This window comes from Tribolium castaneum, chromosome 3 (assembly GCF_031307605.1).
Source record: "Tribolium castaneum strain GA2 chromosome 3, icTriCast1.1, whole genome shotgun sequence".
NCBI classification, from domain to species: Eukaryota; Metazoa; Arthropoda; class Insecta; order Coleoptera; family Tenebrionidae; genus Tribolium; species Tribolium castaneum.
The window spans coordinates 14,751,914-14,764,474 of NC_087396.1; the positions used below are offsets into that span (position 1 = coordinate 14,751,914).

The following is a 12,561-nucleotide window of genomic DNA, read 5'->3' on the forward strand; positions in this document are numbered from 1 at the left end:
GAACTAAACTTTTCGGAAGTGCCCCGTATTACATAACAGGAAAATCACCAGGTGGCAGCTGGTGTAGTTTTCCGATTGCGTTGGCACCCCTGCTTCAGATGTTTTATGTCAACTCCATGATCGGTACACAAGACGTTCCTAGAAGTGATTTTTGTGGTATTTTCTTAAATTAGAGCAACTTGGAGGCTAAAAAAGCATTAAAATTAGCGTTTTTGGTGCAGTATTGTTGTTGCGTGAGTGGATAGTGTGTCTAATCGTAGGAAAATCGCGAAACTCGCAAGGTCAGAACTAGTGGATAAATCAACATGACTTCATTCATCTCCGGAGTGCATTTGCAGTGAAATCGAGTTTTAGTGATATGGCAGACAGTAAACTGGCAAGCCCCCGTGCTGACACCGCTAGCCCGCCCCCACACTGTGCTATCTGCTTGGGGACGTGCAAAAACAAATGTCGGGCCAATTCCTGCATGCACGAATTTTGCTACAGTTGTTTGTTGGAATGGTCTAGAGTGAGTAAATTTGTAAGATTGCGACATTATTTTCATCGATTGTTCATGTATTTTCACTTGCTGATGGCCCGGTGCACTGAAATAAGAAGTACTACAGCTAGATTATAATTTATTTAGGTACAAAAAATTTCCAGCTCGCAAGAACGAAAAACCTTTAATAGTTTTTGAAAAGTCATCATAATCAGGATCATAGTCTTAAACCGCAATGATGACCTCATGTACTGCCATATCTATGTAAACCCTTTTGTTCAGATAAGTAATACGGAAGTCTTAAAAACCCGTGAAAACCCAATTAACTAACTAAATACGTCGAGATTTAAAAAAGTTGTTGGAATGATAAGAGCAATAAAACAGGGAACGGAAATTTTGAACAGAAAGAGTCGTAAGGAGTGACCCTGTTCTCAAGTTTTTCTACCATAACTTTAAAATATATAGTAAGATGCTTCCTAAAATAGCAAAGGGTGGAGGCACATTTTGTGGTTCCAGTATTAAAAACATTTGATTTTTTAACAGTTCATTGGTTAGTTTTTCGTTCATGTAATATTGAATTCCCTTGCTAATTGAAAACTTTGTTCTGGTCGTCGTTATGTTTCTTTGCTACTTTATACACTGTCGAATATAGGACTTTTCGTAGAGGTTTATTTAATTTTTTGCCATGAAATTGGAGCTTAAATATTATAGTAACTTAATTAATAAACTTCTTTCAATAAGTTGTAACTTCTTGGACTGGGATTGATAAGAAAGGTTCTTAATAAATAAATTTTATTTAAAATAATGTTTTCCTTCCACCCCACAAGTGACAGTGTTCTTATCAGACAAGCTTTAAATCTGAAGGAAATGGATATAGGATCCTTCAAAATTGGCGAATTCCGAGTTCAGAGCGTTGTAGAGAATCACTTTAGTTTTCCAAATAAAGAAAACTATGAAGTTTCGTGGATTTTCCACAAAGATACATTGGTTTGAAGGTGCACTTTTGGAGCACTTTGAATTGCATTTTCTTCAAACACAGACAAAAGATTTCAGTGTTCATTGCTATTTATGGTGTAGATGATTGTGGAAAAATGTAAAACAATTTCTCGAAGAAATTGCTTGATTTCGGAGTAAAAAAAGCTTAATTTTTTTGTTATTTTTTCTTAGAAATGAAACGGCAAATTACAAAAATTTAAGATTTTATTATATCAAAATAAAGCTAATAAAGAAATGTTTTGCATTATTATTCTCCACAATTATCTATACCATAAATCACAATAAACACTGATACTTTCAACCTGAATTTGAAGAAAACGTAATTCAAAGAGTAATCTTCAAACCAGTGTATCTTTTGTTGATATGTAGAGTAAGAGAAAAATAAAATAGTCGCGTGAATTTTTTACATTTTTGTAATAACCTATGATAATTCTTAGCTTTTTACGATTTCAATAGTTTCTTTTTTAAAGGATAACATTTAAACACCTTTTATTGGCATTTATAAAGATAATGAGTACTTGTACTCATTAAAAAAAGAGTGATAAGTATATACCAATAAAAAGCAAAAGAACTTACACAGTTAATATTTGTTTCTTCTATAACAAAAAGCCATAATATTTCTGATAATCTTTTACATACAAAAATTATCTTTTATTGACATTAACATAATACTTACTGCTTCAGTAAGGTAAGGAAATAATGTCTTATCTTGAGTCTCAAACATGTATACGATGACTTACTGAACAACTGGTTTAAACCACTATATTAACACTCTCCAATGCGCGCTTTTGTAACAGTTCCCACGATAAGTAAACTACGAATACACTTCACTCAGTGGCTAAGTAATATTGATAAAATTCTTAATATTGTAAAAAATTGAACACATAACATGCCAACAAACGCTGTAAGTTTTTAACTTCAGATAAAGTAATTTTCGACTTGACTACAATTTCTTTTCGAGTGCTTCGAGTTGGTCAGTATTTGCTCAAAAGTTTTCCGAGAACAATGCGTTCAAAAATGTGCTTCCATCATTTGAAACAGGCGTAAATACTTTTTAACTTTAATTACGCTATTGTTGGGAAAGTGATTTGGTAATTTGGGTGATTTGGTCATTTTTACCACGAAATTTCATAAAACTGTAGAAAATCTAACGAAGAGACCAAAATATTATTTTCAATCTAATCACCTTCGTGGCTTTTGGAGGAAAATTTTGCGAAAAATAGAATCAAAACTAATAAAATGACATAATTTTTTTTATAATGGGGAATTTTTCCCCGTATCAGGCAGAAATTTTAAACAAGAAACCGTCCTTTAGCTAAAAATTGAGAACATTGAAGCATGTTTTGTGAATTTTATTAGCAGTTCTTCACCTATTTTCGGACCTGCGCCGTCACTACAACTGTTACCCCAAAAATATTCTTTATTTTTTTAATATTAGTGCTAAAAAATAAAAAACTTTTTAATTGCAGATTAAAGCGGAATGTCCTTTGTGCAAACAAGAGTTCAAATCCATCCTCCACAACATAAAGTCTCTCAACGAGTACGATGTCCACATTGTGGAAAACATCACCGTGGAGAACAACCGTTACCTCGAGAATGCCTCCTTGATCTACTTGCCCCCTGCCACGCCCCCCGTGCACCAGTACCACTTTCGGTGAGTATTCATTTTAAAGGTATTTATACGTCTGGAAATTGTCCATTTTTCAGAACCACATTTACTGTGGACACAAACGGAGAACATGCGATTCAACAAATGTTGCTCAGTCATCCGTTACTCACCATCGGAGGTTTTACCCCCGACAGGTAACTTTGTACAGATTGGAGTAACGTTACCTTGACTTTCCTTCAACTTCTTCCATTCCCCCGCCTGAAGATTTGTAAACTGGAGGGTTAATTGTGTGGGTTTTAGGTATACAAACCATAGGAGACGAAGAGGTGACACTTCCACGTCGTTTAGGAGATCTGTATATACCGATAATTTGTGGGTCTATGCTCCTCCTGATATAACAGGAAGGTATAGAGACGTATCACCGTCTTACTACAGGTTGGTACAACTGTTTGCCAATTGATCAGAAATTGACCTTCGTACTTTAGACATAATCCAGCTGCGAGAACACGTCTAGTGCCCTGGCTAAACCGCGAACTCAACGCCCTCTTGTACGAAAACACGCAGCAAGTGATGCACTTGGTGGACATCATCATGGACCACCTTCTTCGCCACCACATATGTAGCTACATGTTCCGATCCCTTTTGTACGATTACTTGGGGAACAAAACTGACCATTTCATTCACGAGTTTTACAATTTTATGCGGTCTCCATTTGACATGGTTGGCTATGACCGGCATGTGATATACACTGAGCGCCAGCACTCATCGCCGTTCCGATTTGTTGATGAAATCGACGTTTCGGATTACGACAGTGACGTGATTTTGGTCAGTGACACGAACAATAATCAAGGGGCCCAAGCACAAGATCCGGTCATTATTGACCTCGTTGAGACTGATTCAGACGAACCAATCATAGTCTCGGAAGAACGAAACGAGACACGGTGGTGCGATGAGGAATTAAACCGGCAGCCGATTCTTCCGTTGAAACTCAGAATCAAGAATCGACACAAGTCAAAGGAGAAAAAATCCAAGAGTAAGAAACGTCACAGGCCACCGTCGACGAGTCCTTCCACCAGTAGCAGCACCAGCAGCTCAGAAGACAGCTCTTCAGACACTGACTGTGGCTACAAGAGGTACCATAAACGATGTTTGAAGAAGATTAAGAGGGAGAAGAAGAAACGGAAAGATAGTTATTATGTGGAGAGGAACAACTCGGACAATGAGGATGATATCCCCTTAGCTAATTTCACCAAAAAGAAGAAAGCAAAGCACAGTAAACACAAGTCGTACACTGTGGTCAACTCGAAAAAGGAAAAGAAACATTCACATAAACATCACGAACTAGGGAGTGAAGCTTGCGATTCGACGCAGAATCCCACTGTAGAGGTAGAGTCACAAAATGGCGAAAGTCTTAAGAGTGAGGACAAACACACAGACAGTACAAACAGTGATGAAAGTTTTTATAGTGAACATAAACCGTACGTTAAGAGTAAAATTAGAGACCTGAGGAACGAAGATAGGCACAAGGCAGGGCCGAGCAGCGGACGGCTGAGGAATACACTTAAGAAGGAAACGTCAACGAACTTGTGGTATTCAAGGCCTTGTCTGTATGATTCCGATAGTTCTGATAGTTAAGCGTCAGTAACTAACTGTACAGCCTATTTAAATATGATTTCTATGTTATATTTATGATTTCATTTACAATCACTATTTGTAACCACTCTCAACAAGTCCAAAGTTTTCTGCCCTATAAGCGCGCATATTCCAACTGGTGTAGAGTTGAGAGTGTTTTTTTGTTATTTTAATAAAAATTACTTGACAATTACGAGTTTTTATTAATCCTCTTTATCACAATTTGCGTCGTGAAGGTTAACTAATGGTGGTTATTATGTCAAGGTTAAAAAGTACGAAAAAGCGAACTTACGGCGGTGCCCAAATATTACTTTATTGAACTTAAATTAATAATCCTACACTAGCATTCACAAGATAGTTGTAAAATTTGAACTAATCGCGAGATTAAATAACAGATAAAATTAAAGACGAGGTATTAACTACGTGAAATTTAAACATATGTACACTAAAAACGGATAAACGAGCAACAATACTTAAACATTTTCACACGCTCAAGGACGAGCGGTTGTTGGCCCAGAACTGGTGCACTGAAATCGCAAGGGTTACAAGATATAACAGAGCTGCAATCCAGCAGTTGTAGGCATTCTAAAACAAAACAACCCTGAGTGAAACATGGGGGTATGGACTTGGTCTCACCTGTGTGAAACCCCTGTCTATTTCACTATAAAATTTATCGAGATCTTTGACATGTTCTGGGGGCTCGACCTCGGGAAGGTCTTCGGCAAGAGCCACCGAATGGAAGTGGTAGAAAATCCCCATCAACCCCTAAAGTACAGAATTAGGAGGTTTTTCCTTAGACAAACAACTCACCAATTGCACGATGCCCCAAACGCTCAAGATCAGGCCACAAAGTGACAATTTTGGTCCACAAACTGGCATTTTGGAGAGTGTTTTTTGAAAAAACTGATCACACCTTAGACAACTAACTTGTCATGTGATTGACAAATGACGAATTCGAGAAATTGGAGTCTAGTGCGCAGCCGAGAAAGTCCGTTCACGAGAAATCTCTAAATTCTCATAAAACATCATTGTTTATTAATTTTTTGTTGCTCGAAACGATTTGAATTCATGTTTGATCACTGAGATCTACCACGCATGGATGAAAAAGTATAGGTTGACGATTTTGAAGGAATTCTCGTGAACGCATATTCTGCGGTGTCTATGGTAGAACTTTTGTTGCCAATATATACAAAAAAAAGCCCCACGGTTAAAGTTTACAATTAAATTTTTATTTTATTTAATTTTGGCTGATTATACGATAATGAAAGTACTTAGCCCTCCAGGAACCCCCCTGAAGTGCTATTTTTAAGTGGGGCATTTTTATTATTATGAAGGCGTTCTTGTCAATTTGACAACTGACGGTTGTCAGCATGGGGGTGAAAGTGGGATACGCGCATTGGCAACACGAGAGTATAGGCGAGGGGGGTTTTGCACTCCCGGGGAGATGAAAAGGGACGACCAATGACGACTGCTTATTTTAAAACAAGCGCGTATTTATTAGGGATTTCATTAAATTATATTTTTTGACGTAACAATGACATCTACGCTTGCGCGCAGATCGCACCGAAAATATCGCGCCAAAAGTGTTGTTTTGTCACTCATCGTTCAACGTGTTACCGGAAGTATGTAGCAATTATTTGTTTAATCGTTTAATCAAAGCAAAAATTCTGATTACAGTTCGTTAGTGAGTCAATTCCTGGTGTTGAGCGCCGACCAAAAAGATAAGTATCTCTTATTTTATTAATATAACCTCATCTTTTTGATTGGTGTTTCTTTCTATTTTAAAGGCATTGGTCTGGAGTGACGGATTTTTGATTTCTACTACTCAACTGAACTTTAGTCATGGCTGGTTATCGCAAATATTCCTGCAAATACCCCGGATGCACCAGTGATTATGTTCCCAACAAAGGACAGTCCAATAAGCATTTCTTCACCTTCCCTAAGAATCCAAAGCTTCAAGAATTGTGGAGGAATGCCTGCAAAATTGAGGATCCTGTAAGTTCAAAATTTTGGCGTTTTCGCTATTTAGGGTATTTCAGAATTTACTTTTAAGTTTCTTATTTGCGCTCGAGTGTGTCAGTGCACTGCATGTACCTCCTCGTGGTCGTAGCGTGGGCAACTGTTTGCTGACAGACAAGGTAAAAGTCATTGCAAAGCAGACCTTATTTTGTTTTAAGTCTCGAGCAGACAGGCAAAACATGCCAACACTGACTGATTTAATTTTTTTATAATTTTTGTATAATTAAGAAATAATACAATACTTTAATTTTTTGAAAAATTTAATTTGTTATGTTACTCAAGTGTACAATAAAAATGTTAACAAAATCTGTGTTTTATTACCCCAAAACAACTTTTTTTGTAAGTTTCATTTCAAATTTTGTTTAAAATAAATATAAAACGTTTTCATTTTGTTTAAAATGAAAATATATTTTTTTATTTTAAACAATTTGCAATGAAACTTGTAAGATAAAAATAATAAAAAACAATATAAAAGGAATTTATTCAAACGTGGCACTTTACCGTGGTAGTAACGCACTTCAGCACCAGAGGCGCTGGATTCTCGTGTTGCCAGTGATTTACTAGGGAATTATCACTTCTTAACCCTTTCTGTTCTGTGGTTGTCAGTTTGGGAAAGTGGGTAGTGGTGTTTTGTGAAAATCGTGGAAAGCGCTAGAAATGGTGGATAAATTAGGTAAGTTTATTCCAATTATAAATTCGAAATCACACCGACCCAAATAATCCACATTCCACTTGTTAAATCCCCCAGTTCTCAGTAATTACACTAGTGTCCCTTATAAGGTTAATTTAATGCAATTTTAATCCTTCATGGTCTGTTTACTGGAGTTTTTCGACGGTGTACTCATTGCCCACCCGACTAATTCCTCCGTGATTCACTCGTCTCGCCATGGAAGTGCCTGTGGCCGCGGTCACTCCAGACTGTGTTATTCCTGTTTTAGTGAACAGTGAAGCCAACACCAGGCGAATAGCCACCGTAGAGAGCTGTTTCGGAAATTCCGGACAGCCCCTGGAGGTCCCGGGGCGTGTCCTAGTCGGCGAAGGTGTCCTAGTTAAAATGTGCCGAAAGAAACCGAAAACCCGACAGTTTTTTCTATTCAACGACATCTTAGTCTACGGCAACATCATAATAAACAAGAAGAAATACAACAAGCAACATATCATTCCCTTAGAAGAAGTCAAATTGGAAAATCTCGAAGATGACAATCGTAAGTGCCCAAACAAGTTTAGTCTTTTCGTTATTTTGTCTAGAATTCCGGAACGGCTGGCTGATCCGGACCGCCTCCAAGTCGTTCGCCGTCTACGCCGCCACGGCCGTGGAGAAGCAAGAGTGGATGGCGCACATAAACAAGTGCATTGAAGACCTGCTGCGGAAAAGCGGGAAAAAGGCAGTGGAAGAGCACGCAGCTGTGTGGGTGCCCGACGGCGAGGCCCCCGTGTGTATGCATTGCAAAAAGACACAGTTCACTCTAATCAACCGGAGGCACCACTGTCGCAAGTGCGGGGCCGTGGTGTGCGGCCCCTGCTCCAACAAAAGATTTCTTCTGCCCAATCAAAGCTCCAAGCCTTTGCGGGTGTGTCTGCACTGCTACGATGTGCTCACGTCGGCCGCTAAAAACCACAATTCAGCCACAGACAATTCACACAAAGGTTTGCGTTTTATTAGCGTCGGCGAAAATTCTATTCACCGGTTTCTAGATCGAAATAATGCTGATTCATCAGGAGAGGAAGACTCGGATGACGACGATGAGACCAACAGAGGTCAACCGGAATCCCACGATTTGGTAAGTTTTAAAAAGTTGATTGCGATTAGTCACGGAAATGATAAGAGATTTCTGGAAACGCTTATCGAAAGAGTTGTGTAGGCGAAGAGATCTTTAGTCTCCAAATTAATATTTTTTCTCCAAGAGGCGAAAACACCGGAAGAAGACTTTCAAACGAACGAAAAGATAACGTAATATTTTTCGGTTCAGAAGCACAACTAAGTTCCAGAATGTATAATAGTAACAAATAAAACTCATCAATGTTTTTGTGGACATTGAAGTCCCGTAAATAATTATTTACAGTCGTCATAGGCGTTGCCTTGCTGATAAAAGTAATTGCTAGTCAAATATTCACAAACCAGCAAAATGCGGTCGCCTAAATACATAATTATTACACAATAAACGTGGTCATTAACACTTTTTACCAGCTTGGTACTTTCGGGATGTGAGTAAATGAGCCTCCTTTTATTATTTGTCTATTGTATTACTCCACCTGTCGTATTGACGTCATCTGAATAGTTTCAGAGCCACTGCCTCGGTTACACTTGTTGTAAGTTACAGTTTGTGCGATTTCGTGTGTTAAAATACCTTTTGTGTTGATTGCTTTCGCTTTGTAACCGTTTTAGTCTGTTTTTTATTTTCCTGTTATTGTTCTTTGACGCCGTGATTTTGTAATTGCAGCCTAAATTTTACGGCGACAGCGAAAGAACCGATGATCTACACTGAAATGCACTTCCAGTCGGTATAACCCCACAGAAATAACAATAGTGTAAAAATATATTTTTAATATGAACTCATGGTAATTGTGTATTCGGTAGAATATATGTAGATATTGAGAATTGTACGTCAATTTCCTCTTATACATGAAATATGTGTATTTCGATGCAAAACTTTTGATAATAACCAACAATGTTTGCTCAAATATTCGATCTATTTGTCATTTTATACTTCTTGATATTTACATAATATCGATCCGGAATTATTTTTATTGTAAGAATTTAAGTTATAACTGTAGTTTTAATGGTGGATAAGGACTTGTCCAAGAAAATAATCAAAGCATGTACATTTTAGCAACTGTGATATAGTTGGCCTATTTAACGGAAGTTCTAAGGGAAGAGGGTGTAAAATTCAGTAACTTTTTCAGCATAGGCATTATTGGACTGACAGTTATTACGTCCAGTAGTGCACCCTCAGATTAAGTTATCATCACAGTACACAATTGTTGAGAAATTATACGCAATTAAACCATTTATATTATTTAAAATCTGTTTTATTATTCCTTGCTATTTACAACTTCCACTTTGGTTTCTCGCCCGATTCCTGTTCCAGCTGTGCGAAAGGAGTCTTCATCTTTTTGTTAAGCTTCGAATTAATTAATTTAATGTGGTGTGTTTTAGGTAAAGCCACGTCGTTGTCAACTGCCCACCTAATAATTTCCGAGCACTGATTCCAATCTCCATACCTAACTGTAAGCAAAACCAAAATGAATGAAAAACCCCAAATCAAATTTATCATTACATTGATATTCTAACAGAGACTCCAACACGTTGGAATATTGTTGTTTCATCTTAAACTTGAGTAAAATTTCCAACAACCGGTAGACAACTTCGGTCCTGTGGCACTTTAGCGAGACAAAAACTACATAAGGGATTCTATTGATCACAGATTTGCACAAACCGTTGTGTTTTTCGAGTAGTTCTAAAGCTACACTTTGATCAGTGAACCACTCGCTCAGGAAACACGCTTGCCACACGCAAGTGAGGGGACTCACATCTTGAAAGTCCCTATGAATCCGTTCTGAGAAAGCAATCGTGTTTGCTAGTGCGGCTTCACTGCCATTTGTAATCAAATCACTGATTAAGTATTTTAACATGAGGCGGATACTTCGCCTCAAAAAGGGATTTTCACGGTAAACATTTTCAAACATTTCTAAGGCTTTGGAAATATCTCCTTTCGTCCATATTGCCTTGGCGAGATAGTGGCGAAAATTCGAATTGTCCTCGAGTGCAGTGGGGTGATGAGTTTTGCATAACTCCTGAATTTGAGAAATGGTCTCTTTATCGCCACTTGCCCCACATATTGAAAGGACATTAACTATGGTATTAACTGTCGGCGATTTATTGTGTTGAATACACAAGTTGATTAAATTCTTAACAGCTTTTGTGTCGTTACTATCTATTGCGTTTTGGAAGAGAAAGCCAAGTTGATCACTTCCCATATTCTCCACCGATATTTCCCCAAGATGGGTGTCATCACTTTTAGGGATGTTCTCCAACAGGGCTTGGTTTTGTCGCTTCTTTGACTCCCATTTACTGATTTTACTTTGCATCAACTGGGTTGTAAAGTCGTCAATAACATCGGCCTCAAATTTTGAATAAAATTGAGGCAAAACCCGAGTTAAAGTTAGCAGTGATATAAATCGAGAGCTGCTCACGTAAAAGCGGCTTAAATAAAGTGCCATATCTCGAAGTTGGATTTTACATAACCTCAAGAAAAAAAGTGGTAACCACTAGCATGCGACGAAGAGAACTGTACTAGCACTCACATCGTTTTCAACACTATTTATTCATTAACCGTTGCATAATAATTGATTTGCCACTATTATTTATTATTGAAATTGTTTAAGTTTTGACATTTGCCGTCATGTGTCAAAAATGGTGCTGGCACCATGAACATTACAGTCGACCAACTGTACCCAACAAAGAATAGGGAAGGTACCCAAGGGTTGTTTGTCCAAACATGATTTTTTTACAGTCGAAAGCCCTATCGAAGGGCTTAATCTCCTGCAAAAATAAAGAAAATTGCAGGATTAAGAGAGGTGAAAAAAATCAGTTTGCATTGCTCGAATAAGAGAATAAAAAATGCAGAAATTAAATGCAGTTAAGTTTTAATTTGTAATAGAAACACATTAGAATGGTCAGGAGATGTTCTACAAATGTGATATGCAAGTCAGCATAACAGCTTATTGATGTTTTTATAATGATTTAGAATACGATTATTTTGATAATTTTCCTGGTGTGAACTTGGCTTTAGAAAACGAGCAGCGATTGTCTGGTCGACTGTAATGTTCATGTTGACAGGTGACAGCACCATTTTTGGTGCTATCTTCACCCATATAAAGAAGATAACCTCAAATAGTGGTGCTTTTTTCTGGCCCAATTTCGGCAATTTTCTTCATTCTTCCCTAACTTTTTGTAAATAGTAATTAAAAAGAGAATTTACTGCCACGAAAGTAAATTTAATCTCCTAAAAATTCAACTTGTGAGTTTTTCGAACATAACCACAAACCGCCAAAGCACTATGTGAAAAATGAAGAAATACTTGTATTTGATTCTCAACGTGTTATTAACGGCATGGGTGTACACAATGGACCCAAACCCCCAAACAATAGACTGCAGCACACTTCGAATGGGGCAGTACATCTGCCCTGACCCAAGCTACGACCTTGTTGACCCCAAAACCCAACAAATCCGGGGATGTAGTAAAGAAAACAAAGCCAGAGGTTTATAATATTGTGCCCTGATGTTTACATGTAACTCTATGAGTTCTTTCCAGTTCCTTGCATAGCAGCTGAAGGCCTAAATTGTTCAGAAACAAACAATTCAACTTTTACAAGGGAAATGCCTTGCAAGTGGACGTAAGAAATACATTCGTTTGGTTTTAATAATCTTAGATGCTCATTTTAGAAATGGGTATTCATTCGAGACTGCTCTTTTACTCTCTATATTTCTGGGAATGTTTGGAGTTGATAGATTTTATTTGGGGTACCCAGCCATAGGTTTAGCAAAATTTTGTACATTAGGATTCATGTTTCTGGGCCAGTTGGTGGACATTGTGCTTATAGCGACTCAAGTCGTTGGGCCTGCAGATGGGTCCGCATACGTAATCCCATTTTATGGGCCTGGGGTGCAAGTGGTGCGCAGTGATAATTGGACTTACAGACTTAAGCAAGATGATTGGTGATCATTAGTTTTTAATTTAAGATATTTAATTGTATTCTCAAATATATAATGTTCATTAACTACGTATATTTTTTTCACTCACCCACGAAATGCAATGTGAAACAC

General features: G+C 37.7%; 5 protein-coding genes and 1 long non-coding RNA gene across 9 annotated transcripts; 3 read left to right on the forward strand and 3 right to left on the reverse strand.

Moving 5' to 3' along the window:
• Positions 1 to 81: 81 nt before the first annotated feature.
• On the forward strand, positions 82 to 4,905 carry LOC103313725 (E3 ubiquitin-protein ligase Topors). 2 transcript variants are annotated; one of them, XM_008197765.3, is made up of 5 exons: positions 82 to 508; positions 2,944 to 3,128; positions 3,182 to 3,277; positions 3,384 to 3,518; positions 3,569 to 4,905. In XM_008197765.3, the coding sequence occupies exons 1-5, from the start codon at positions 359 to 361 to the stop codon at positions 4,716 to 4,718; spliced, it is 1,716 nt and encodes a 571-aa protein (XP_008195987.1). In that variant the 5' UTR covers positions 82 to 358; the 3' UTR covers positions 4,719 to 4,905. The 2 variants fall into 2 exon arrangements, with proteins under 2 accessions (XP_008195987.1, XP_008195988.1); XM_008197766.3 differs by lacking the exon at positions 3,182 to 3,277.
• Positions 224 to 2,355, reverse strand: LOC135265602 (uncharacterized). Its single transcript, XR_010333319.1, has 2 exons — positions 2,151 to 2,355; positions 224 to 584 (listed from the first exon to the last, which is right to left on the reverse strand). It is a non-coding gene; the product is annotated as an uncharacterized LOC135265602 (long non-coding RNA).
• A 98-nt stretch (positions 4,906 to 5,003) lies between the features above and the next one.
• On the reverse strand, positions 5,004 to 5,685 carry RNASEK (Ribonuclease kappa). The gene is made up of 3 exons (XM_970498.4): positions 5,526 to 5,685; positions 5,352 to 5,480; positions 5,004 to 5,300 (listed from the first exon to the last, which is right to left on the reverse strand). Exons 1-3 carry the CDS (start codon positions 5,592 to 5,594, stop codon positions 5,199 to 5,201), a joined length of 300 nt encoding a protein of 99 aa, XP_975591.1. The 5' UTR covers positions 5,595 to 5,685; the 3' UTR covers positions 5,004 to 5,198.
• Positions 5,686 to 5,913: 228 nt separating this feature from the next.
• On the forward strand, positions 5,914 to 9,758 carry rush (rush hour). Of its 3 annotated transcripts, XM_064355376.1 has the most exons (7): positions 5,915 to 6,075; positions 7,332 to 7,407; positions 7,673 to 7,939; positions 7,983 to 8,381; positions 8,430 to 8,515; positions 9,014 to 9,044; positions 9,176 to 9,758. In XM_064355376.1, the coding sequence occupies exons 2-7, from the start codon at positions 7,392 to 7,394 to the stop codon at positions 9,178 to 9,180; spliced, it is 804 nt and encodes a 267-aa protein (XP_064211446.1). In that variant the 5' UTR covers positions 5,915 to 6,075; positions 7,332 to 7,391; the 3' UTR covers positions 9,181 to 9,758. The 3 variants fall into 3 exon arrangements, with proteins under 3 accessions (XP_064211444.1, XP_064211446.1, XP_015837240.1); XM_064355374.1 differs by lacking the exons at positions 9,014 to 9,044; positions 9,176 to 9,758 and adding an exon at positions 8,640 to 8,994 and having other exon boundaries at positions 5,914 to 6,075; XM_015981754.2 differs by lacking the exon at positions 9,014 to 9,044 and having other exon boundaries at positions 5,921 to 6,075.
• Positions 9,743 to 11,174, reverse strand: LOC664501 (uncharacterized protein). Its single transcript, XM_008197768.3, has 2 exons — positions 10,013 to 11,174; positions 9,743 to 9,960 (listed from the first exon to the last, which is right to left on the reverse strand). Exons 1-2 carry the CDS (start codon positions 10,953 to 10,955, stop codon positions 9,782 to 9,784), a joined length of 1,122 nt encoding a protein of 373 aa, XP_008195990.1. The 5' UTR covers positions 10,956 to 11,174; the 3' UTR covers positions 9,743 to 9,781.
• Positions 11,175 to 11,564: 390 nt separating this feature from the next.
• On the forward strand, positions 11,565 to 12,515 carry bisc (biscotti). Its single transcript, XM_970504.4, has 3 exons — positions 11,565 to 11,996; positions 12,050 to 12,131; positions 12,181 to 12,515. The coding sequence occupies exons 1-3, from the start codon at positions 11,804 to 11,806 to the stop codon at positions 12,455 to 12,457; spliced, it is 552 nt and encodes a 183-aa protein (XP_975597.1). The 5' UTR covers positions 11,565 to 11,803; the 3' UTR covers positions 12,458 to 12,515.
• The last annotated feature ends 46 nt before the right edge of the window (positions 12,516 to 12,561 follow it).

Coding starts and splice junctions, on each gene's coding strand:
- LOC103313725 (XM_008197765.3), top strand. CDS start 359: ATGGCAGACAGTAAACTGGCAAGCCCCCGTGCTGACACCGCTAGCCCG. Junction 509..2,943: donor GTTTGTTGGAATGGTCTAGA/GTGAGTAAATTT, acceptor TTTTAATTGCAG/ATTAAAGCGGAATGTCCTTT. Junction 3,519..3,568: donor GTATCACCGTCTTACTACAG/GTTGGTACAACT, acceptor TTCGTACTTTAG/ACATAATCCAGCTGCGAGAA.
- RNASEK (XM_970498.4), bottom strand. CDS start 5,594: ATGCCAGTTTGTGGACCAAAATTGTCACTTTGTGGCCTGATCTTGAGC. Junction 5,481..5,525: donor TTTGGGGCATCGTGCAATTG/GTGAGTTGTTTG, acceptor TCTGTACTTTAG/GGGTTGATGGGGATTTTCTA. Junction 5,301..5,351: donor TAGACAGGGGTTTCACACAG/GTGAGACCAAGT, acceptor GTTTTGTTTTAG/AATGCCTACAACTGCTGGAT.
- rush (XM_064355374.1), top strand. Junction 7,940..7,982: donor AAATCTCGAAGATGACAATC/GTAAGTGCCCAA, acceptor TATTTTGTCTAG/AATTCCGGAACGGCTGGCTG. Junction 8,382..8,429: donor CACAGACAATTCACACAAAG/GTTTGCGTTTTA, acceptor ACCGGTTTCTAG/ATCGAAATAATGCTGATTCA.
- LOC664501 (XM_008197768.3), bottom strand. CDS start 10,955: ATGGCACTTTATTTAAGCCGCTTTTACGTGAGCAGCTCTCGATTTATA. Junction 9,961..10,012: donor GTCTCTGTTAGAATATCAAT/GTAATGATAAAT, acceptor TTTTGCTTACAG/TTAGGTATGGAGATTGGAAT.
- bisc (XM_970504.4), top strand. CDS start 11,804: ATGAAGAAATACTTGTATTTGATTCTCAACGTGTTATTAACGGCATGG. Junction 11,997..12,049: donor TAAAGAAAACAAAGCCAGAG/GTTTATAATATT, acceptor AGTTCTTTCCAG/TTCCTTGCATAGCAGCTGAA. Junction 12,132..12,180: donor GAAATGCCTTGCAAGTGGAC/GTAAGAAATACA, acceptor TGCTCATTTTAG/AAATGGGTATTCATTCGAGA.